At 56.1% G+C, this 22,235-nt stretch overlaps 2 protein-coding genes across 9 annotated transcripts in view; one reads left to right on the plus strand and one right to left on the minus strand.

Moving 5' to 3' along the window:
- Nucleotides 1-15,730, plus strand: LAMTOR4 (late endosomal/lysosomal adaptor, MAPK and MTOR activator 4). 3 transcript variants are annotated; one of them, XM_058828488.1, is made up of 5 exons: nucleotides 123-138; nucleotides 205-314; nucleotides 1,771-1,888; nucleotides 4,323-4,444; nucleotides 15,712-15,730. In XM_058828488.1, coding segments are annotated over exons 1-4 (327 nt in total). In that variant the 5' UTR covers nucleotides 123-137; the 3' UTR covers nucleotides 4,421-4,444; nucleotides 15,712-15,730. The 3 variants fall into 3 exon arrangements, with proteins under 3 accessions (XP_058684472.1, XP_058684471.1, XP_058684470.1); XM_058828489.1 differs by lacking the exon at nucleotides 15,712-15,730 and having other exon boundaries at nucleotides 1-140; nucleotides 234-314; nucleotides 4,323-4,512; XM_058828487.1 differs by lacking the exon at nucleotides 15,712-15,730 and having other exon boundaries at nucleotides 4,323-4,512.
- The window catches only part of TRAPPC14 (trafficking protein particle complex subunit 14), a 22,062-nt gene continuing 6,734 nt past the window's right edge, over nucleotides 6,908-22,235 (minus strand). For 3 of the 6 annotated variants that reach the window (XM_058828478.1, XM_058828482.1, XM_058828483.1), the window contains 7 exons: nucleotides 20,785-20,905; nucleotides 19,043-19,190; nucleotides 18,222-18,304; nucleotides 17,071-17,231; nucleotides 13,343-13,470; nucleotides 10,123-10,304; nucleotides 6,908-7,172 (listed from right to left, as the gene is read on the minus strand). In XM_058828478.1, the coding sequence (XP_058684461.1) occupies nucleotides 7,016-7,172; nucleotides 10,123-10,304; nucleotides 13,343-13,470; nucleotides 17,071-17,231; nucleotides 18,222-18,304; nucleotides 19,043-19,190; nucleotides 20,785-20,905 (980 nt within the window). In that variant the 3' untranslated portion in view covers nucleotides 6,908-7,015. Of the gene's footprint in view, nucleotides 7,173-8,018; nucleotides 8,160-8,648; nucleotides 8,707-10,122; nucleotides 10,305-13,342; nucleotides 13,471-14,510; nucleotides 14,640-17,070; nucleotides 17,232-18,221; nucleotides 18,305-19,042; nucleotides 19,191-20,784; nucleotides 20,906-22,235 lie in introns of those variants that run through there. The other 3 variants (XM_058828479.1, XM_058828480.1, XM_058828481.1) reach the window with 3 other exon arrangements.

Genomic DNA, 22,235 nt, shown 5'->3' on the forward strand with positions numbered 1-22,235 from the left:
CCGCTCTACCCACCACGTGATCCCCACCGCGCGCTCTGATTGGTGGGCGGGAAAATCCGCCAACCAATGAGGGGGCGGCGGAGCGCTGTGGGCGGCGTCACGTGACCGGAAGCGAGCGGCGGGAGGAGCGCGTCGCCATGGTGAGAACCGGGTTGGGATTGGGATGGTTTGTACTGGTTTATACTGGTTTATACTGGTCTGTACTGGTCTGTACTGGTCCGTACTGGTTGCAGACGTCGGCGCTGACGCAGGGGCTGGAGCGGCTCCCGGCTCAGGCCGGGTACCTCGTCATCAGCGACGGAGCCGTGCTGGCGGTGAGGGGGGAGGGGCAGGAAATGGGGGAGGGGCTGCGGGGGTGGGGGAGGGGTCCCGGGAGTGGGGGAGGGGTCCCAAAGTGGGGGAGGGGTCCCAAAAATGGGGGGAGGGGTCTCAAAGTGGGGGAGGGGTCCCCAGAGGGGGGAGGGGCTCCGGGAGTGGGGGAGGGGCCCCAAAATTGGGGGGAGGGGTCTCAATTTTTTGAGGGGAATTTTCACCCCAAAAATTCCCAAAAAAATTCCAGGAAAATTCCCCCAAAATTTTTGGGAATTTTTTTGGGGGGGTCCTCAGGAAATTTGGGAATTTTGGGGGGGTCCCGGGGGGATTTGGGGGATTTTGGGGGGATTTTGGGGAATTTTGGGGCTTTTTTTCGGGATTTTTCCCACCCAGATTCTCCCAATTTTTTGGGGAATTTTCACCTCAAAATTCCCAAAAAATTCCAGGAAAATCCTCCAAATTTGGGGAATTTTAGGGGTTTCCAGCTCTGCTTTTTTGGGGGGATTTTGGGGCTGATTTTGGGGAATTTTGGGGATTTTTCCCACCCAGATTCTCCCAATTTTTGGGGGGAATTTTCACCTCAAAATTCCCAAAAAAATTCCAGGAAAATCCTCCAAAATTTGGGGAATTTTAAGGGTTTCCAGCTGCTTTTTTGGGGGGATTTTGGGGGATTTTGGGGCTTTTTTTCAGGATTTTTCCCACCCGGATTCTCCCAATTTTTTTGGGAATTTTCACCTCCAAATTCCCAAAAATTTCAAGGAAAATGCTCAAGAATTTTGGGGATTTTTTGGGTTTTTTGGGGGGTTTTCAGCTGCTTCTTTGGGGGGATTTTGGGCTGATTTTGGGGCTGATTTTGGGGAATTTTGGGGAATTTTTGGGATTTTTCCCACCCAGCTTCTCCCGATTTTTTTGGGGAATTTTCACCTCAAAATTCCCAAAAAAATTCCAGAAAAATCCTCCAAATTTTGGGAATTTTGGGGTTTTTTTAGGGGTTTTCAGCTGCTTTTTTGGGGGGATTTTGGGGCTGATTTTTGGGCAGATTTTTGGGCAGATTTTGGGGTAATTTTGGGTGATTTTGGGGCTGTTTTTTGGGCAGATTTTGGGGGATTTTGGGCTGATTTTGGGGGTGATTTTTGGGCTGATTTTGGGGTGATTTTGGGGAATTTTGGGGTCATTTTGGGGAATTTTGGGGTGATTTGAGGTGATTTTGGGTGATTTTGTGATGATTTTGGGTGATTTTGTGATGATTTTGGGTGATTTTGTGATGATTTTGGGTAATTTTGGGTGACTTTGGGCAGATTTTTGGGGTAATTTTGGGTGATTTTGGGCAGATTTTGGGGTGAATTTTGGGAATTTTTCCTCCCCAGCTTCTCCCGATTTTTTCTGGAATTTTCACCTCAAAATTCCCCCAAATTTTTTCTTCCCAAATCCCAAATTTTTCCCCTTTTTTTTTCCCAGTCCTCGGGGGACCTGGAGAACGACGAGCACACGGCCACCGTCCTGCAGGGCTTGGTGGCCACGGCCTTGGGCCTTCGCTTGCCCAGGGGCCACGAGCCGCCCTTCCGGCGCCTCTCGGGTGAGGGATGGGGCCAAAAATGTCCCCAAATGTCCCCAAATGGCCCCAAATGGCCCCAAAATGTCCCCAAAATGGCCCCAAATGGTCCCAAATGTCCCCAAAATGGCCCAAAAATGGCCCCAAATGGCCCCAAAATGTCCCCAAATGGCCCCAAAATGGCCCCAAATGGCCCCAAATGTCCCTAAATGTCCCCAAAATGTCCCCAAATGGCCCCAAATGGCCCCGAAATGGCCCCAAATGACCCCAAAATGTCCCCAAATGTCATCAAATGGCCCCAAATGTCCCCAAATGTCCCCAAATGTCCCCAAAATGGCCCCAAATGGCTCAAAAATGGCCCCAAATGTCCCTAAATGTCCCCAAAATGGCCCCAAATGGCCCCAAATGGCCCCAGATGTCCCCAAAATGTCCCAAAATGTCCCCAAATGTCCCCAAAAGTCCCCAAATGTCCCCAAAATGGCCCAAAATGGCCCCAAAATGGCCCAAAATGTCCCCAAATGTCCCAAAATGGCCCCAAATGGCCCCAAAATGTCCCAAAATGGCCTCAAATGGCCCCAAAATGTCCCCAAATGGCCCCAAATGGCCCCAAAATGGCCCAAAAATGTCCCAAAATGTCCCCAAAATGGCCCCAAATTGTCCCCAAATGGCCCCAAAATGGCCCCAAATGGCCCCAAAATGGCCCCAAATGGCCCCAAATGGCCCCAAAATTGCCCCAAATGGCCCCAAAATGGCCCAAAAATGGCCCCAAATGTCCCCAAATTGTCCCAAAATGGCCCTAAATGTCCCCAAACGTCCCCAAACGTCCCCAAATGGCCCCAAATGGCCCCAAAATGGCCCCAAATGGCCCCAAAATGTCCCCAAATTGTCCCAAAATGTCCCCAAATGGCCCAAAAATGGCCCCAAATTGTCCCAAATGGCCCCAAATGGCCTCAAATGGCCCCAAAATGTCCCCAAATTGTCCCCAAATGGCCCCAAATGGCCCCAAAATGGCCCCAAATTGTCCCAAATTGTCCCCAAATTGTCCCCAAGGTTGTCCCCAGGGTTTTGGGGGTGGCCCTGGGGACCCCGAGGGTGGCCCTGGGGTGGCCCTGGGGATTTTGGGGACACTGGGGTGGCCCTGGGGTGGCCCTGGGGACCCTGAAGGTGGCCCTGGGGTGGCACTGGGGACCCCGTGGGTGGCCCTGGGGACATTGGTGGCCCTGAGGGTGGCCCTGGGGTGGCACTGGGGACACTGGGGGTGGCAGTGATGACCCCGAGGGTGGCCCTGGGGACAATGGGGACCCCAAGGGTGGCCCTGGGGACATTGGGGACATTGGGGACCCCGAGGGTGGCCCTGGGGACCCTGGGGGTGGCATTGGGGACACTGGGGTGGCCCTGGGGACATTGGGGACCCCGAGGGTGGCCCTGGGGACATTGGGGACCCCGGTGACCCCGAGGGTGGCAGTGGGGACCTTGGGGACATTGGGGACCCCGAGGGTGGCCCTGGGACCCTGGGGTGGCCCTGGGGACATTAGGGGTGGCCCTGGGGACCCTGAAGGTGGCCCTGGGGTGGCACTGGGGACCTTGGGGGTGGCCCTGGGGACATTGGGGACCCCGAGGGTGGCCCTGGGGACATTGGGGACCCCAAGGGTGGCCCTGGGGACCCCGAGGGTGGCCCTGGGGACATTGGGGACCCCGAGGGTGGCCCTGGGGACATTGGGGACCCCGAGGGTGGCCCTGGGGACCCCGAGGGTGGCCCTGGGGTGGCCCTGGGGACATTGGGGACCCCGAGGGTGGCCCTGGGGATTTTGGGGACCCCGAGGGTGGCCCTGGGACCCTGGGGTGGCCCTGGTGACCCCGTGGGTGGCCCTGGGGACATTGGGGACCCCGAGGGTGGCACTGGGGACCCCGAGGGTGGCCCTTGGGACCCTGGGGTGGCCCTGGGGACATTGGGGACCCCGTGGGTGGCCCTGGGGTGGCCCTGGGGACATTGGGGACCCTGGGGGTGGCCCTGGGGATATTGGGGACCCCGAGGGTGGCACCGGGGACCCCGAGGGTGGCCCTGGGGACACTGGTGACCCCGAGGGTGGCCCTGGGGACATTGGGGACCCCGAGGGTGGCCCTGGGGACCCCGTGGGTGGCCCTGGGGACATTGGTGGCCCCGAGGGTGGCAGTGGGGACATTGGGGACCCTGAGGGTGGCCCTGGGGTGGCCCTGGGGACATTGGGGACCCCGAGGGTGGCCCTGGTGACCCTGTGGGTGGCCCTGGAGTGGCCCTGGGGACATTGGGGACCCCGAGGGTGGCATTGGGGACATTGGGGACCCCGAGGGTGGCCCTGGGGTGGCCCTGGGGTGGCCCTGGGGACATTGGGGACCCCGAGGGTGGCAGTGGTGACCCCGAGGGTGGCCCTGGGGACATTGGTGGCCCCGAGGGTGGCAGTGTCCCCGCTGTCCCCAGTGGTCTTTGGCGAGCACTCTCTCCTCGTCACCGTCTCGGGACAGAAACTCTTCGTGGTCAAGCGCCACCACCACGTCCAGGAGCCGGTGGCCGTGTGAAAAATGTCCCCAAATTGTCCCCAAATTGTCCCCAAATTGTCCCCAAACCCCCCCCTCCCCCACGTGGGGACAATAAACGGCGTCCGAGGGCGGCTGCGGTGCTTTGTGACCTCCTTGGGGACAGCGAGGACACCTTGGGGACATCCAGGGGACATCCAGGGGACATCCAGGACACCTTGGGGACACCCAGGACACCCCTGGGGACATCCAGGTGGCATCAGGTGACATCCAGACACTCCTGGTGGCATCCAGGGGACATCCAGGACCCCCTTGGGGACATCCAGGGGACATCCAGGACCCCCTTGGGGACATCCCTGGTGGCATCAGGTGACATCCAGGACCCCTTGGTGGCATCAGGTGACATCCAGACACCCCTGGTGGCATCAGGTGACATCCAGGACCCCTTGGGGACATCCAGGTGACATCCAGACATCCCTGGTGGCATCCAGGTGGCATCAGGTGACATCCAGACACTCCTGGTGGCATCCAGGTGACATCCAGGACACCCCCTTGGGGACATCCAGGACCCCTTGGGGACATCGAGGGGACATCCAGGACCCCTTGGTGGCATCCAGGTGGCATCAGGTGACATCCAGGACACCCTTGGGGACACCCAGGACACCCCTGGTGGCATCAGGTGACATCCAGGACACCTTGGGGACATCCAGGACACCCTTGGGGACATCCAGGTGACATCCAGGACACCCTGGTGGCATCCAGGTGACATCCAGACACTCCTGGTGGCATCCAGGACACCCCTGGGGACATCCAGGACCCCTTGGGGACATCGAGGGGACATCCAGACACCCCTGGTGGCATCCAAGTGGCATCAGGTGACATCCAGAACCTCCTTGGGGACATCGAGGGGACATCCAGGACACCCCTGGTGGCATCCAGGACCTCCTTGGTGGCATCCAGGTGGCATCAGGTGACATCCAGAACCTCCTTGGGGACACCCAGGACCCCCTTGGGGACATCCAGGGGACACCCAGGACCCCCTTGGGGACACCCAGGTGACATCCAGACACTCCTGGTGGCATCCAGGACCTCCTTGGGGACACCCAGGTGGCACCAGGTGACATCAGGTGACATCAGGTGACATCCAGCTCTCTCTTTATTGGCAATAAATAACGAGGACAGAGGTGCCACCCTTGTCCCCAAATGTCCCCAAATGTCCCCAAATGTCCCCAACCCGGGGGTGGCACTGCAGGCCCCTCCCCCTCCCCCCCCTTTGGCTCAGGGGACACTTCCAGAATGTCCCCAAATGTCCCCAAATGTCCCCAAATGGCCCCAAATGTCCCCAAATGTCCCCAAATGTCCCCAAATGTCCCAAAATGTCCCCAAATGGTCCCCAAATGGTCCCAAAATGTCCTCAAAATGTCCCCAAATGGCCCCAAATGGTCCCCAAATGTCCCCAAAATGTCCCAAAATGGTCCCAAAATGTCCTCAAATGTCCCAAAATGGTCCCAGATGGCCCCAAATGTCCCCAAATGTCCTCAAATGGCCCCAAATTGTCCCAAAATGTCCCAAAATGTCCCCAAAATGTCCCCAAATGGTCCCAAAATGTCCCCAAATGTCCCCAAATGTCCCCAAATGTCCTCAAAATGTCCCCAAATGGTCCCAGGTGTCCCCAAATGTCCCAAATTGATCCCAAATGTCCCCAAATGTCCCCAAATGTCCCCAAATGGTCCAAAATGTCCTAAAAATGTCCCCAAATGTCCCCAAATGGTCCCAAATTGTCCCCAAATGGTCCCCAAATGGTCCCCAAATGTCCCCAAAATGTCCCCAAATGTCCCCAAATGTCCCCAAATGGTCCCCAAAATGTCCCAAAATGGTCCCAGAATGTCCCCAAATGTCCCCAAATTGGCCCTAAATGACCCAAAATGTCCCCAAAATGTCCCAAATGTCTCCAAAAGTCCTCAAATGGTCCCAAATGTCCCCAAATTGTCCCAAAATGTCCCCAAATGTCCCCAAAATGTCCCAAAATGTCCCAAAATGGTCCCAAAATGGTCCCCAAATGTCCCCAAAATGTCCTCAAATGGCCCCAAAATGTCCCAAAATGGTCCCAGATGGCCCCAAAATGTCCCCAAATATCCCCAAATGGCCCCAAATGTCTCCAAGATGTCCCAAAATGTCCCCAAAATGTCCCCAAATGTCCCCAAATGTCTCCAAAATGACCCCAAATGTCACCAAATGGTCCCAGAATGTCCCCAAATGTCCCTAAATGGTCCCCAAATGTCCCCAAAATGTCCCCAAATGGTCCCCAAATGTCCCCAAGGTTTCCAAGGTGTCCCCAAGGTTCTTGTGGTGTCCCCAGGTGTCCCCAGGTGGCCCCAGGTGGCCCCAGAGTGTCCCCAGTGTCCCCATGGCCCCCCAGATGTCCCCAGGTGTCCCCAAAGTGTCCCCAGGGGTGTCCCCAGGTGTCCCCAGGTGTCCCCAAAGTGTCCCCAGGTGTCCCCAAAGTGTCCCCAGTTGTCCCCATGTCCCCCCATGTCCCCCCAGGTGTCCCCAGGTGTCCCCAGGTGTCCCCAGATGTCCCCAGGTGTCCCCAGATGTCCCCAGGTGTCCCCAGGTGTCCCCAGGTGTCCCCAGGTGTCACTTGACAGGTGCCACCACCAGCACCTTGCACTCTCTCTTGGCGATCTTGTCCAGGGCCAGCACGGCTTTGTCACCCGCGGGGAGGTACAGGGGACGTCCCACGGGGGACCCCACGGGGGGGGTGATGGCCCTGCGCTCCATGACACTGCCAGACCTGGGGACAATGACATCTGTCACCTGTGTCACCTGTGTCACCTCAGTGTCACCTGTGTCACCCACAGCATCCCTGTGTCACCCCTGTGTCACCTGTGTCACCTGTGTCACCTCCCTGTGTCACCTGTGTCACCCCAGGGTGATGGCCCTGCGCTCCATGACACTGCCAGACCTGGGGACAATGACACATCTGTCACCTGTGTCACCTCCCTGTGTCACCTGTGTCACCTGTGTCACCTCCCTGTGTCACCTGTGTCACCCACAGCATCCCTGTGTCACCCACAGTGACCCCTGTGTGACCCCTGTGTGACCCCTGTGTGACCCCACGGGGGGGGTGATGGCCCTGCGCTCCATGACACTGCCAGACCTGGGGACAATGACACCTGTGTCACCTGTGTCACCTCCCTGTGTCACCTGTGTCACCTCAGTGCCATCTGTGTCACCTACACTGTCACCCACAGCATCCCTGTGTCACCTACAGTGACCCCTGTGTGACCCCTGTGTGACCCCTGTGTGACCCCTGTGTGACCCCACGGGGGGGGTGATGGCCCTGCGCTCCATGACACTGCCAGACCTGGGGACAATGACACCTGTGTCACCTGTGTCACCTCCCTGTGTCACCTGTGTCACCTCAGTGCCATCTGTGTCACCTACACTGTCACCCACAGCATCCCTGTGTCACCTACAGTGACCCCTGTGTGACCCCTGTGTGACCCCTGTGTGACCCCTGTGTGACCCCACGGGGGGGGTGATGGCCCTGCGCTCCATGACACTGCCAGACCTGGGGACAATGACACCTGTGTCACCTGTGTCACCTCCCTGTGTCACCTGTGTCACCTCAGTGCCATCTGTGTCACCTACACTGTCACCCACAGCATCCCTGTGTCACCTACAGTGACCCCTGTGTGACCCCTGTGTGACCCCTGTGTGACCCCTGTGTGACCCCACGGGGGGGGTGATGGCCCTGCGCTCCATGACACTGCCAGACCTGGGGACAATGACATCTGTGTCACCTGTGTCACCTCCCTGTGTCACCTGTGTCACCCACAGTGTCACCTGTGTCACCTCCCTGTGTCACCCACAGCATCCCTGTGTCACCCCTGTGTCACCCACAGTGACCCCTGTGTGACCCCTGTGTGACCCCTGTGTGACCCCACGGGGGGGGTGATGGCCCCTGCGCTCCATGACGCTGCCAGACCTGGGGACAATGACACCTGTGTCACCTGTGTCACCTGTGTCACCTGAGTGTCACCTGTGTCACCTACAGCATCCCTGTGTCACCTACACTGTCACCCACAGTGTCACCTGTGTCACCCCGGGGTGATGGCCCTGCGCTCCATGACACTGCCAGACCTGGGGACAATGACACATCTGTCACCTGTGTCACCTCCCTGTGTCACCTGTGTCACCTCCCTGTGTCACCTGTGTCACCTCAGTGTCACCTCAGTGTCACCTGTGTCACCTCCCTGTGTCACCCACAGTGTCACCTGTGTCACCCTGGGGTGATGGCCCTGCGCTCCATGACACTGCCAGACCTGGGGACAATGACACCTGTGTCACCTGTGTCACCTCCCTGTGTCACCTGTGTGTCATCTGTGTCACCTGAGTGTCACCTGTGTCACCTGTGTCCCCACAGTGTCACCTGTGTCACCCACAGCATCCCTGTGTCACCTCCCTGTGTCACCCCTGTGTCACCTGTGTCACCTCCAGTGACCCCTCCCAGGTCCCTTTGTCACATCCCAGTCCCTCCCAGATCCCTCCCAGTTCATCCCAGTCCCTCCCAATCCCCTCCCAGTCCATCCCAGTGACCCCAAATCCCATCCCAGTCCCTCCCAGTCCATCCCAGTTCCCTCCCAGTTCCCCCAGTCCCTCCCAGTTCCCTCCCAATCCCCTCCCAGTTCCCTCCCAGTTCACCCCAGTCCATCCCAGTCCCTCCCAATCCCCTCCCAATCCCCTCCCAGTGCCTCCCAGTGCTCCCAGTTACCCTAAATCCCCTCCCAGTGCCCTCCCAGTCCCTCCCAGTTTCCCCAAATCCCCTCCCAGTCCCTCCCAGTTCCCTCCCAGTCCCTCCCAGTTTCCCCAAATCCCCTCCCAATCCCCTCCCAGTGCCTCCCAGTTTCCCCAATCCCCTCCCAGTCCCTCCCAGTCCCTCCCAGTCCCTCCCAGTTCACCCCAGTCCATCCCAGTCCCTCCCAATCCCCTCCCAGCCCCTCCCAGTGCTCCCAGTTACCCCAAATCCCCTCCCAGTCCCTCCCAATCCCCTCCCAGTTCCCTCCCAGTTCACCCCAGTCCATCCCAGTCCCTCCCAGTCCCTCCCAGTGCCTCCCAGTCCCTCCCAAGCCCCTCCCAGTCCCTCCCAGTCCCTCCCAATCCCCTCCCAGTTCACCCCAGTCCCTCCCAGTCCCCTCCCAGTCCATCCCAGTCCCTTCCCAGTCCCTCCCAGTCCCTCCCACTTTCCCCAAATCCCCTCCCAGTCCCTCCCAATCCCCTCCCAGTCCCTCCCAGTTACCCCAAATCCCCTCCCAGTCCCTCCCAGTCCCTCCCAGTTCCCCCAGTCCCCTCCCAGTCCCTCCCAGTTACCCCAAATCCCCTCCCAGTCCCCTCCCAGTCCCTCCCAGTTACCCCAAATCCCCTCCCAGTCCCCTCCCAGTCCCTCCCAGTCCCCTCCCAGTGCTCCCAGTTACCCCACATCCCCTCCCAGTCCCTCCCAGTCCCTCCCAATCCCCTCCCAGTGCTTCCCAATCCCCTCCCAGTCCCCTCCCAGTGCCTCCCAGTCCATCCCAGTCCCTCCCAATCCCCTCCCAATCCCCTCCCAGTGCCTCCCAGTGCTCCCAGTTACCCCAAATCCCCTCCCAGTCCCTCCCAGTTCCCTCCCAGCCCTTCCCAGCCCTTCCCAGTCCCTCCCAGTTCCCTCCCAGCCCCTCCCAGTGCCTCCCAGTGCTCCCAGTTACCTCATCAGGTGGCTCCGGGCCGGCTGCTGGTGGGAGAAGCTCTGGGAGCGTCCCAGTCCGGCCACCAGTTCCCGCACGGCCGGGGAACTGGGACTGCTCTTCCTGGAAACTGGGCGGGCCTCGGGGGGGGCATTGGTCACACTGGCCGTGAACTGGAGCTTCAGCTTCATGTGCTGGGACAACTGGGAGGCAACTGGGAATTACTGGGAGGCACTGGGAGGCACTGGGAGAAGGTTTGGGGGCACTGGGATGTACTGGGAGGGACTGGGAGGGAGTTTTGGGGCACTGGGAGAGGATTTGGGGGCACTGGGAAGCACTGGGATGAACTGGGAGGGCACTGGGAGGGACTGGGATGGAGTTCTGGGGGCACTGGGATGGACTGGGATGAACTGGGATGGACTGGGAGGGCACTGGGAGGGACTGGGATGGAGTTTTGGGGCACTGGGAGAGGATTTGGGGGCACTGGGATGGACTGGGAGGGCACTGGGAGGCACTGGGAGAAGGTTTGGGGGCACTGGGATGAACTGGGAGGGACTGGGATGAACTGGGAGACACTGGGGGGCACTGGGATGGAGTTTTGGGGGCACTGGGATGGACTGGGAGAGGATTTGGGGGCACTGGGAGGGCACTGGGAGGGACTGGGAGGGCACTGGGGGGCACTGGGATGGAGTTTGGGGGCACTGGGAGGGCACTGGGAGAGGATTTGAGGGCACTGGGATGGACTGGGAGGCACTGGGAGGGACTGGGAGGGCACTGGGGGGCACTGGGATGGAGTTTGGGGGCACTGGGAGGCACTGGGATGAACTGGGAGGGCACTGGGAGGGACTGGGATGGAGTTCTGGGGGCACTGGGATGGACTGGGATGAACTGGGAGGGCACTGGGAGGGACTGGGATGGAGTTCTGGGGGCACTGGGATGAACTGGGATGGACTGGGATGAACTGGGATGAACTGGGAGGGCACTGGGAGGGCACTGGGATGGAGTTCTGGGGGCACTGGGATGAACTGGGATGGACTGGGATGAACTGGGAGGGCTCTGGGAGGGCACTGGGAGGGACTGGGATGAACTGGGAGGGCACTGGGAGGGACTGGGATGGACTGGGAGGGACTGGGATGGAGTTCTGGGGGCACTGGGATGAACTGGGATGGACTGGGATGAACTGGGCGGGCCTCGGGGGGGGCACTGGTCACACTGGCCGTGAACTGGAGCTTCAGCTTCATGTGCTGGGACAACTGGGAGGCAACTGGGAATTACTGGGATAAACTGGGAGAAGGTTTGGAGGCACTGGGAGCGACTGGGAGGGCACTGGGAGGGACTGGGATGGAGTTCTGGGGGCACTGGGATGAACTGGGATGGACTGGGATGAACTGGGCGGGCCTCGGGGGGGGCACTGGTCACACTGGCCGTGAACTGGAGCTTCAGCTTCATGTGCTGGGACAACTGGGAGGCAACTGGGAATTACTGGGATAAACTGGGAGAAGGTTTGGGGGCACTGGGAGGGACTGGGATGTGGTTTTGGGGCACTGGGATGGACTGGGAGAAGGTTTGGGGGCACTGGGAGGGCACTGGGAGAGGATTTGGGGGCACTGGGATGAACTGGGATGGACTGGGATGAACTGGGAGGGCACTGGGAAGCACTGGGAGGGACTGGGATGGAGTTCTGGGGGCACTGGAAAGCACTGGGATGAACTGGGAAGGACTGGGATGGAGTTTTGGGGTACTGGGAGGGCACTGGGAGAGGATTTGGGGGCACTGGGATGAACTGGGAGGGCACTGGGAGGGACTGGGATGGAGTTCTGGGGGCACTGGGATGAACTGGGATGGACTGGGATGAACTGGGCGGGCCTCGGGGGGGGCACTGGTCACACTGGCCGTGAACTGGAGCTTCAGCTTCATGTGCTGGGACAACTGGGAGGCAACTGGGAATTACTGGGATAAACTGGGAGAAGGTTTGGGGGCACTGGGATGAACTGGGATGGACTGGGATGAACTGGGAGGGACTGGGATGGACTGGGAGTAACTGGGATGGGGATTTGGGGGAACTGGGATGGCACCAGTAACTGGGAATGAACTGGGAATACTGGGAACTGGGAACACCAGGAACTGGGAATACTGGGAACACTGGGAACTGGGAACACTGGGAACTGGGAACACCAGGAACTGGGAATACTGGGAACACTGGGAACTGGGAACACTGGGAACTGGGCATACTGGGAACACTGGGAATACTGGGAACTGGGAATACTGGGAACTGGGAACACTGGGAACTGGGCATACTGGGAACACCAGGAACTGGGAACACTGGGAACTGGGAACACTGGGAACTGGGAACACTGGGAACTGGGAACACTGGGCATACTGGGCATACTGGGAACACTGGGAACTGGGAATACTGGGAACACCAGGAACTGGGAAAACTGGGAACTGGGAACACTGGGAACTGGGAACACTGGGAACTGGGAACTGGGCATACTGGGAACACTGGGAACACTGGGAACTGGGCATACTGGGAACACTGGGAACTGGGAATATTGGGAACACCAGGAACTGGGAACACCGGGAGCTGGGAAAACTGGGAACTGGGAACACTGGGAACTGGGAATACTGGGAACACCAGGAACTGGGAATACTGGGAACACCAGGAACTGGGAATACTGGGAACACTGGGAATACTGGGAACTGGGAATACTGAGAACTGGGAAAACCAGGAACTGGGAATACTGGGAACTGGGAATACTGGGAACTGGGAATACTGGGAACACTGGGAACTGGGAACACTGGGAACTGGGAATACTGGGAACACCAGGAACTGGGAACACTGGGAACTGGGAACACTGGGAACTGGGAATACTGGGAACACCAGGAACTGGGAACACCGGGAGCTGGGAAAACTGGGAACTGGGAACACTGGGAACTGGGAATACTGGGAACACCAGGAACTGGGAACACTGGGAACTGGGAACACTGGGAATACTGGGCATACTGGGAATACTGGGAACTGGGAACACCAGGAACTGGGAACACTGGGAACTGGGAATATTGGGAATACCAGGAACTGGGAACACTGCGAACTGGGAACTGGGAACACTGGGAACTGGGAACACTGAGCATACTGGGAACACTGGGAACTGGGCATACTGGGAACACTGGGAACACTGGGAACTGGGCACACTGGGAACTGGGCACTGGGAACTGGGCATACTGGGAGCACTGGGAATACCTCGAAGAGGCCGGCGCGCAGAGCCTGGAACGCCACACGGAACGTGCGAGCGCTGCCCTTGCGGGAATAGCCCAGGTTGGTGAGAGGAGTGTGACAAACCACGGAGTCCAGGGAACCACGGGATTTCCCTGGAAAATCCGGGAATTTGGGGAAAAAAAATCGGGAATTTTAGAGATTTTTTTAGGGATTTTTTGGGATTTTTTGGGAATTTTTTTGGATTTTTTTTGGATTTTTTTTGGATTTTTTTTGGATTTTTTTTTGATTTTTTTCTGATTTTTTTATGGATTTTTTTAGGATTTTCTTGGATTTTTTGGAGGAATTTTTTTGGATTTTTTGGGGATTTTTTTGGAATTTGTTTGGAATTTTTGTTGGATTTTTTTTTGGATTTTTTAGAATTTTTTTGGAATTTTTTTGGATTTTTTTCTGATTTTTTTTGAATTTTTTTCAGATTTTTTTTTTATTTTTTTAGGATTTTCTTGGATTTTTTGTGGATTTTTTTGGGATTTTTTGGGGATTTTTTTGGGAATTTTTTGGGATTTTTTTTAATTTTTTGGGGATTTTTTTAGGGATTTTTTGGGATTTTTTAGGAATTTTTTTGGATTTTTTTCTGATTTTTTGGAGGGATTTTTTTGGATTTTTTGGGGATTTTTTGGGATTTTTTGGGAATTTTTTGGGATTTTTTGGGGATTTTTTGGGAATTTTTGGGGATTTTTTGGGGATTTTTTGGGATTTTTTGGGAATTTTTTGGAATTTTCTTGGAATTTTTTTGGATTTTTTGGGGATTTTTTAGAATTTTTTGGGGAATTTTTTTGGAATTTTTTTGGGATTTTTTGGGGAATTTTTGGGGATTTTTTGGGGATTTTTTTTTATTTTTGGGGGGATTTTTTTGGATTTTCTTGGGATTTTTGGGGGATTTTTGGGGATTTTTTGGGAATTTTTTTGGATTTTTGGGGGATTTTTTTGGGATTTTTTGGGAATTTTTTGGGATTTTTTGGGGATTTTTTTGGATTTTTTTTTAATTTTCTTGGATTTTTTGGGGATTTTTTTGGAATTTTTTGGGAATTTTTTTTGATTTTTGGAGGGATTTTTTGGGATATTTTTTGGGAATTTTTTGAGATTTTTTTGGAATTTTTTGGGGATTTTTTGGGAATTTTGGGTTCTGGGAATTTGTAGGAATTTTGGAGAATTTTTTAAATCATTGATTTTGGAGTGCTGGGAATTGAGGAATTTGAGGGAATTGGGGGGATTTTGGGATTGGTGTGACAAACCACGGAGTCCAGGGAGCCACGGGATTTCCCTGGAAAATCCGGGAATTTGGGGAAAAAAAATCGGGAATTTTAGAGATTTTTTTAGGGATTTTTTTGGATTTTTTGGGAATTTTTTCGGATTTTTTTGAAAATTTTTTGGAATTTTTTTGGATTTTTTTCTGAATTTTTTTGGATTTTTTTCTGATTTTTTTTTGGATTTTTTTAGAATTTCCTTGGATTTTTGGAGGGATTTTTGGGGGATTTTTTTGGAATTTTTTGGGGATTCTTTGGGGATTTTTTGGGAATTTTTTTGGATTTTTTGGGAATTTTTTGGGATTCTTTTGGGATTTTTTAAAATTTTTTTCTGATTTTTTTGGGATTTTTTCGGATTTTTTTTGGAATTTTTGGGGGATTTTTTTGGGATTTTTTGGGGGATTTTTTTGGATTTTTTGGGGGGATTTTTTTGGATTTTTTTTGGGTTTTTTTACGATTTTCTTGGATTTTTGGAGGGATTTTTTTGGATTTTTTTGGAATTTTTTGGGGATTGTTTTTGGATTTTTTAGAATTTTTTTTGAATTTTTTTTTGATTTTTTGGGGATTTTTTGGGGATTTTCTTGGATTTTTGGAGGGATTTTTTGGGATTTTTGGGGATTTTTTTGGAATTTTCTTGGAATTTTTTTGGATTTTTTGGGGATTTTTTAGAATTTTTTGGGGAATTTTTTTGGAATTTTTTTGGGATTTTTTGGGGAATTTTTGGGGATTTTTTGGGGATTTTTTTTTTATTTTTGGGGGGATTTTTTTGGATTTTTTTGGGATTTTTGGGGATTTTTTTGGGATTTTTTAGAATTTTTTGGGAATTTTTTGGGGGATTTTTTTTGGATTTTTTTGGATTTTTTTGGAATTTTTTTGGGATTTTCTTGGGATTTTCTTGGGAATTTTTTGGTAATTTTTTGGGAATTTTTTTGTATTTTTTGGGGACTTTTGGGGATTTTTTTTTAATTTCTTTGGGATTTTTTGGCGGAAATTTGGAGAATTTTTTTTGGAATAAATGAGGTCAAGATGTCCCCAATGTCCCCAAATGTCCCCAATGTCCCCAATCCCCCCAATGTCCCCAATCTCCCCAATGTCCCCAAACCCCCCAATGTCCCCAATGTCCCCCAATGTCCCCAATGTCCCCAATGTCCCCAATGTCCCCCAATGTCCCCAATGTCCCCAATGTCCCCAATGTCCCCCAATGTCCCCAATGTCCCCCAATGTCCCCAATGTCCCCAATGTCCCCAATGTCCCCAATCCCCCCAATGTCCCCAATCCCCCCAATGTCCCCAATGTCCCCAATCCCCCCAATGTCCCCAATCCCCCCAATGCCCCCAATGTCCCCCAATGTCCCCAATGTCCCCAATGTCCCCAATGTCCCCAATGTCCCCAATGTCCCCAATGTCCCCAACGTCCCCAATGTCCCCAATGTCCCCAATCCCCTCAATGTCCCCAATCCCCCCAATGTCCCCCAATGTCCCCAATGTCCCCAATGTCCCCAATGTCCCCAATGTCCCCAATCCCCCCAATGTCCCCAATGTCCCCAATGTCCCCAATGTCCCCAATCCCCCCAATGTCCCCAATGTCCCCAACGTCCCCAATGTCCCCAATGTCCCCCCAATGTCCCCAAATGTCCCCAATGTCCCCAATGTCCCCAATGTCCCCCAATGTCCCCAATGTCCCCAATGTCCCCCAATGTCCCCAATGTCCCCAATGTCCCCATTGTCCCCAATGTCCCCAATCCCCCCAATCCCCCCAATGTCCCCAATGTCCCCAATCCCCTCAATGTCCCCAATCCCCCCAATGTCCCCCAATGTCCCCAATGTCCCCAATGTCCCCATTGTCCCCAATGTCCCCAATCCCCCCAATCCCCCCAATGTCCCCAATGTCCCCAAATGTCCCCAATGTCCCCAATGTCCCCAATCCCCCCAATGTCCCCAATGTCCCCAATGTCCCCAATCCCCCCAATGTCCCCAATGTCCCCCAATGTCCCCAATGTCCCCAATCCCCCCAATGTCCCCAATGTCCCCAAATGTCCCCAATGTCCCCACCAGCGGTGGCCTCAGGTGTCCAGACCAGCCTCACGGCCAGGAAGTCCTGCAGGTCCTCAATGTCCCCAATGTCCCCAATGTCCCCAATGTCCCCAATGTCCCCAATGTCCCCAATGTCCCCAATCCCCCCAATGTCCCCAATGTCCCCAATGTCCCCAATCCCCCCAATGTCCCCAATGTCCCCAACGTCCCCAATGTCCCCAATGTCCCCAATGTCCCCCCAATGTCCCCAAATGTCCCCAATGTCCCCAATGTCCCCAATGTCCCCCAATGTCCCCAATGTCCCCAATGTCCCCAATGTCCCCAATGTCCCCAATCCCCCCAATGTCCCCAATGTCCCCAATCCCCCCAATGTCCCCAACCTCCCCAATGTCCCCAATGTCCCCAATGTCCCCACCAGCGGTGGCCTCAGGTGTCCAGACCAGCCTCACGGCCAGGAAGTCCTGCAGGTCGTTGAGCAGGGTGTAGGTGACACTGAAACGCTGCAGGGCCACCACGGGGGACTCGCAGGTGGCCGTCATCACGAAGCGCGGCCGCTCCAGACGGATGCTGGGCAACCTGAGGGGACATCGGGGACATCGTGGGGACACCTCGGATGGAGTTCCAGAAGGTTCTGAGGAGGTGGTGGCACCAGGACATTGATGGGACATTGAGGTGGCATCATGGGGACACCTTGGATGGAGTTCTGAAGAAGTTCCAGAAGGTTCTGAGGATGTGGTGGCACCAGGACATTGATGGGACATCGAGGTGGCATCATGGGGACATTGTGGGGACAGTTCTGGAGAAGTTCCAGAAGGTTCTGGGGATGTGGTGGCACCAGGACATTGATGGGACATTGAGGGGACATCGTGGGGACACCTCGGATGGAGCTCTGGAGAAGTTCCAGAAGGTTCTGAGGAGGTGGTGGCACCAGGACATTGATGGGACATTGATGGGACAGTTCTGGAGAAGTTCCAGAAGGTTCTGGGGAGGTGGTGGCACATGGAGGAGAAGCCAGAAGGTTCTGGAGGGCTTGGGGACATCGTGGGGACATCGTGGGGACAGTTCTGGAGAAGTTCCAGAAGGTTCTGAGGAGGTGGTGGCACCAGGACATTGATGGGACATTGATGGGACAGTTCTGGAGAAGTTCCAGAAGGTTCTGGGGAGGTGGTGGCACATGGAGGAGAAGCCAGAAGGTTCTGGAGGGCTTGGGGACATCGTGGGGACATCGTGGGGACAGCTCTGGAGAAGTTCCAGAAGGTTCTGAGGACGTGGTGGCATCAGGACATTGATGGGACATTGAGGTGGCATCTTGGGGACACCTCGGATGGAGATCCAGAAGGTTCTGGAGGACTTGGGGACACCAAGGTGACACACAGGTGACACACAGGTGACACTAAGGTGACACACAGGTGACACTAAGGTGACACAGGTGACACTCAGGTGACATTAAGGTGACACAGGTGACACTGAGGTGCCACCAGGTGACATTAAGGTGCCACTCAGGTGACATTAAGGTGACACAGGTGACACCAGGTGACATTAAGGTGACATTAAGGTGACCCTCACCTGTAGTGGGTGACGATGCTGTTGGTGAATGGCAGCTTGGGCGTCGACCACCGAACCACGGCCACCAGCGGCACCTCCAGACCCTGCCAGGGGACACGGCCACAGGTGTCACCAAATGTCCCCAAGGTGTCCCCAAGTGTCCCCAAGGTGTCCCCAGGTGTCCCCAGGTGTCCCCATGTCCCCCCAGGTGTCCCCATGTCCCCCCAGGTGTCCCCAGGTGTCCCCAGGTGTGTCCCCAGAGGTGTCCCCAGGTGTCCCCAGGTGAGGTTTTGATGTCCCCAGGTGTCCCCAGCTGTCCCCAGGTGTCCCCAGGTGTCCCCCCAGGTGTCCCCAGGTGTCCCCAGGTGTGTCCCCAGGTGTCCCCAGATGTCCCCAGGTGTCCCCAGGTGTCCCCAGGTGTCCCCAGATGTCCCCAGGTGTCCCCAGGTGTCCCCAGGTGTCCCCATGTCCCCCCAGGTGTCCCCAGATGTCCCCAGGTGTCTCCCCAGGTGTCCCCAGGTGTCCCCAGGTGTCCCCAGGTGTCCCCAGGTGAGATTTTGATGTCCCCAGGTGTCCCCAGGTGTCCCAAGGTGTGTTTTTGATGTCCCCAGGTGTGTCCCCAGCTGTCCCCAGAGGTGTCCCCAGGTGTCCCCAGGTGTCCCCAGGTGTCCCCAGATGTCCCCAGGTGTCCCCAGCTGTCCCCAGGTGTGTTTTTGATGTCCCCAGGTGTCCCCAGGTGTGTCCCCAGGTGTCCCCAGGTGTCCCCAGGTGTCCCCAGCTGTCCCCAGGTGTCCCAGGTGTGTCCCCATGTCCCCCCCAGGTGTCCCCAGGTGTCCCCTCACCTCCTTGCTGTCACAGGGGGGTCTCTCGGGCGCCTGCAGCTGGAACAGGAAGTTCTGCTCCTCCAGGGCGCTGAGGGGACAGGGCCACCCCGCGTGGCCACCGGGGACGCGGCAGAAGGCGCCCACGGGGACCTCCCCGGAGTGGTGGCTGCAGGGGACAGCGGGGACATCGTTGGGGACATCGGGGACATCCCTGGGGACATCGGGGACATCCCTGGGGACGTCCTTGGGGACATCGGGGACATCCCTGGGGACATCCCTGGGGACGTTCTTGGGGACATCAGGGACGAGGAGAAAATGGGTCCCCAAGGTTCTCGTGGTGGCCTCAAGGTCCCCAAGGTGTCCCCAAGGTTCTTGTGGTGTCCCCAGGGTGTCCCCAAGGTGTCCCCAAGGTTCTCAAGGTGTCCCCATGGTGTCCCCAAGGTGTCCCCATGGTGTCCTCAAGGTGTCCCCAAGGTTCTCAAGGTGTCCTCAAGGTCCCCAAGGTGTCCCCAAGGTCCCCACATTAAACCCAAGGTGTCCCCAAGGTTCTTGTGGTGTCCCCATGGTCTCCCCATGGTGTCCCCAAGGTTCTTGTGGTGTCCTCAAGGTCCTCAAGGTGTCCCCAAGGTTCTCAAAGTGTCCCCAGGGTGTCCCCAGGTGTCCCCAAGGTTCTCAAGGTGTCCTCAAGGTCCCCAAGATGTCCCCAAGGTTCTTGTGGTGTCCCCAAGGTGTCCCCAAGGTTCTTGTGGTGTCCTCAAGGTGTCCCCAAGGTTCTCAAAGTGTCCCCAGGGTGTCCCCAAGGTGTCCCCAAGGTTCTCAAGGTGTCCTCAAGGTTCTCAAAGTGTCCTCAAGGTCCCCACATTAAACCCAAGGTGTCCCCAAGGTGTCCCCAAGGTTCTCAAGGTGTTCCCAAGATGTCCCCAAGGTTCTCAAGGTGTCCCCATGGTGTCCCCAAGGTTCTCAAAGTGTCCTCAAGGTCCCCACATCAAACCCAAGGTGTCCCCAAGGTGTCCCCAAGGTTCTCAAGGTGTCCCCAGGTGTCCCCAGGTGTCCCCAGCTGTCCCCAAGGTGTCCCCAAGGTGTCCCCAGGTGTCCCCAAGGTGTCCCCAAGGTGTCACCAAGGTTCTTGTGGTGTCCCCAAGATGTCCCCAAGGTGTCCCCATGGTGTCCCCATGGTGTCCCCATGGTGTCCCCAAGGTTCTCAAGGTGTCCCCAAGGTGTCCCCGAGGTTCTCAAAGTGTTCTCAAGGTCCCCAAGGTGTCCCCATGGTGTCCTCAAGGTGTCCCCAAGGTTCTCAAGGTGTCCCCAGGGATCTCATGGTGTCCCCAAGGTGTCCCCAGGAGTCCCCAAGGTGTCCCCATGGTGTCCCCATGGTGTCCCCAAGGTTCTCAAGGTGTCCCCAAGGTGTCCCCAAGGTGTCCCCAAGGTTCTCGTGGTGTCCCCAGCTGTCCCCAGGTGTCCCCAGCTGTCCCCAAGGTGTCCCCAGGTGTCCCAAGCTGTCCCCAGGTGTCCCCAAGGTGTCCCCAAGGTGTCCCCAGCTGCCCCCAGCTGTCCCCAGGTGTCCCCAAGGTGTCCCCAAGGTGTCCCCATGGTGTCCCCGAGGTTCTCATGGTGTTCTCAAGGTGTCCCCGAGGTTCTCAAGGTGTCCCCAAGGTTCTCATGGTGTCCCCAAAGTGTCCCCAAGGTTCTCAAGGTGTCCCCAGCTGTCCCCAGGTGTCCCCAAGGTGTCCCCAAGGTGTCCCCAAGGTGTCCCCACTCACCACACGTCGTCCACCAGCAGGACGGAGCCGTCGGGCATCACGGGCAGGTAACTGGCGTTGAAATTGGGCAGGATCTGAACGTCCCAGAGAGAGAGCTCCTCCTGCGAGCTGCCATTGAGCACTGGGGACATTGGGGACATCATTGGGGACATTGGGGACATTGGGGACATTGGGGACATTGGGGACATTGGGGACATTGGGGACACTGGGGGACATTGGGGACATTGGGGACATTGGGGACATTGGGGACATTGAGGGGACATTGGGGACATTGAGGGGACATTGGGGACATTGGGGACATTGGGGACATTGGGGACATTGGGGACATTGGGGACATTGAGGGGATTGGGGGGATTGGGGACATTGGGGGGACATTGGGGACATTGGGGGACACTGGGGACATTGGGGACATCGAGGGGACATTGGGGACATTGGGGACATTGGGGGACATTGGGGACATTGGGGACATTGGGGGGATTGGGGACATTGGGGACATTGGGGACATTGGGGGGATTGGGGACATTGGGGACACTGGGGACATTGGGGACATTGGGGGACATTGGGGACATTGGGGACATCATTGGGGACATTGGGGACATTGGGGACATTGGGGGACATTGGGGACATTGGGGACATTGGGGACATTGGGGACATTGGGGACATTGAAGGGATTGGGGACATTGGGGACATTGGGGGGATTGGGGACATTGGGGACATTTGGGGACATTGGGGACATTTGGGGACATTGGGGGGACATTGGGGGGACATTGGGGACATCATTGGGGACATTGAGGGGACATTGGGGACATCATTGGGGACATTGGGGACATTGAGGGGATTGGGGACATTGGGGACATTGGGGACATTGGGGACATTGGGGGGACATTGGGGATATTTGGGGACATTGAGGGGACATTGGGGACATTGGGGACATTGGGGACATTGGGAACATTGAGGGGATTGGGGACATTGGGGACATTGGGGACATTGGGGACATCATTGGGGACATTGGGGACATTGGGGACATTGGGGGACATTGGGGACATTTGGGGACATTGGGGGGATTTGGGACATTGGGGGGATTGGGGACATTGGGGGGATTGGGGACATTGGGGACATTTGGGGACATTGGGGGACATTGGGGACATTGGGGGGATTGGGGACATTGGGGACATTGGGGACATTGGGGACATTGGGGACATTGGGGACATTGGGGACACTGGGGGGATTGGGGACATTGGGGACATTGGGGGGATTGGGGACATTTGGGGACATTGGGGACATTGGGGACATTTGGGGACATTGGGGACATTGGGGACATTGGGGGACATTGAGGGGACATTGGGGACATTGGGGACATAATTGGGGACATTTGGGGACACTGGGGACATCCAGGGGATTGGGGACATCGAGGGGACATTGAGGGGATTGGGGACATTTGGGGACATTGG

The sequence above is a fragment of the Poecile atricapillus genome (assembly GCF_030490865.1).
Source record: "Poecile atricapillus isolate bPoeAtr1 chromosome 36 unlocalized genomic scaffold, bPoeAtr1.hap1 SUPER_36_unloc_3, whole genome shotgun sequence".
NCBI classification, from domain to species: domain Eukaryota; kingdom Metazoa; phylum Chordata; class Aves; order Passeriformes; family Paridae; genus Poecile; species Poecile atricapillus.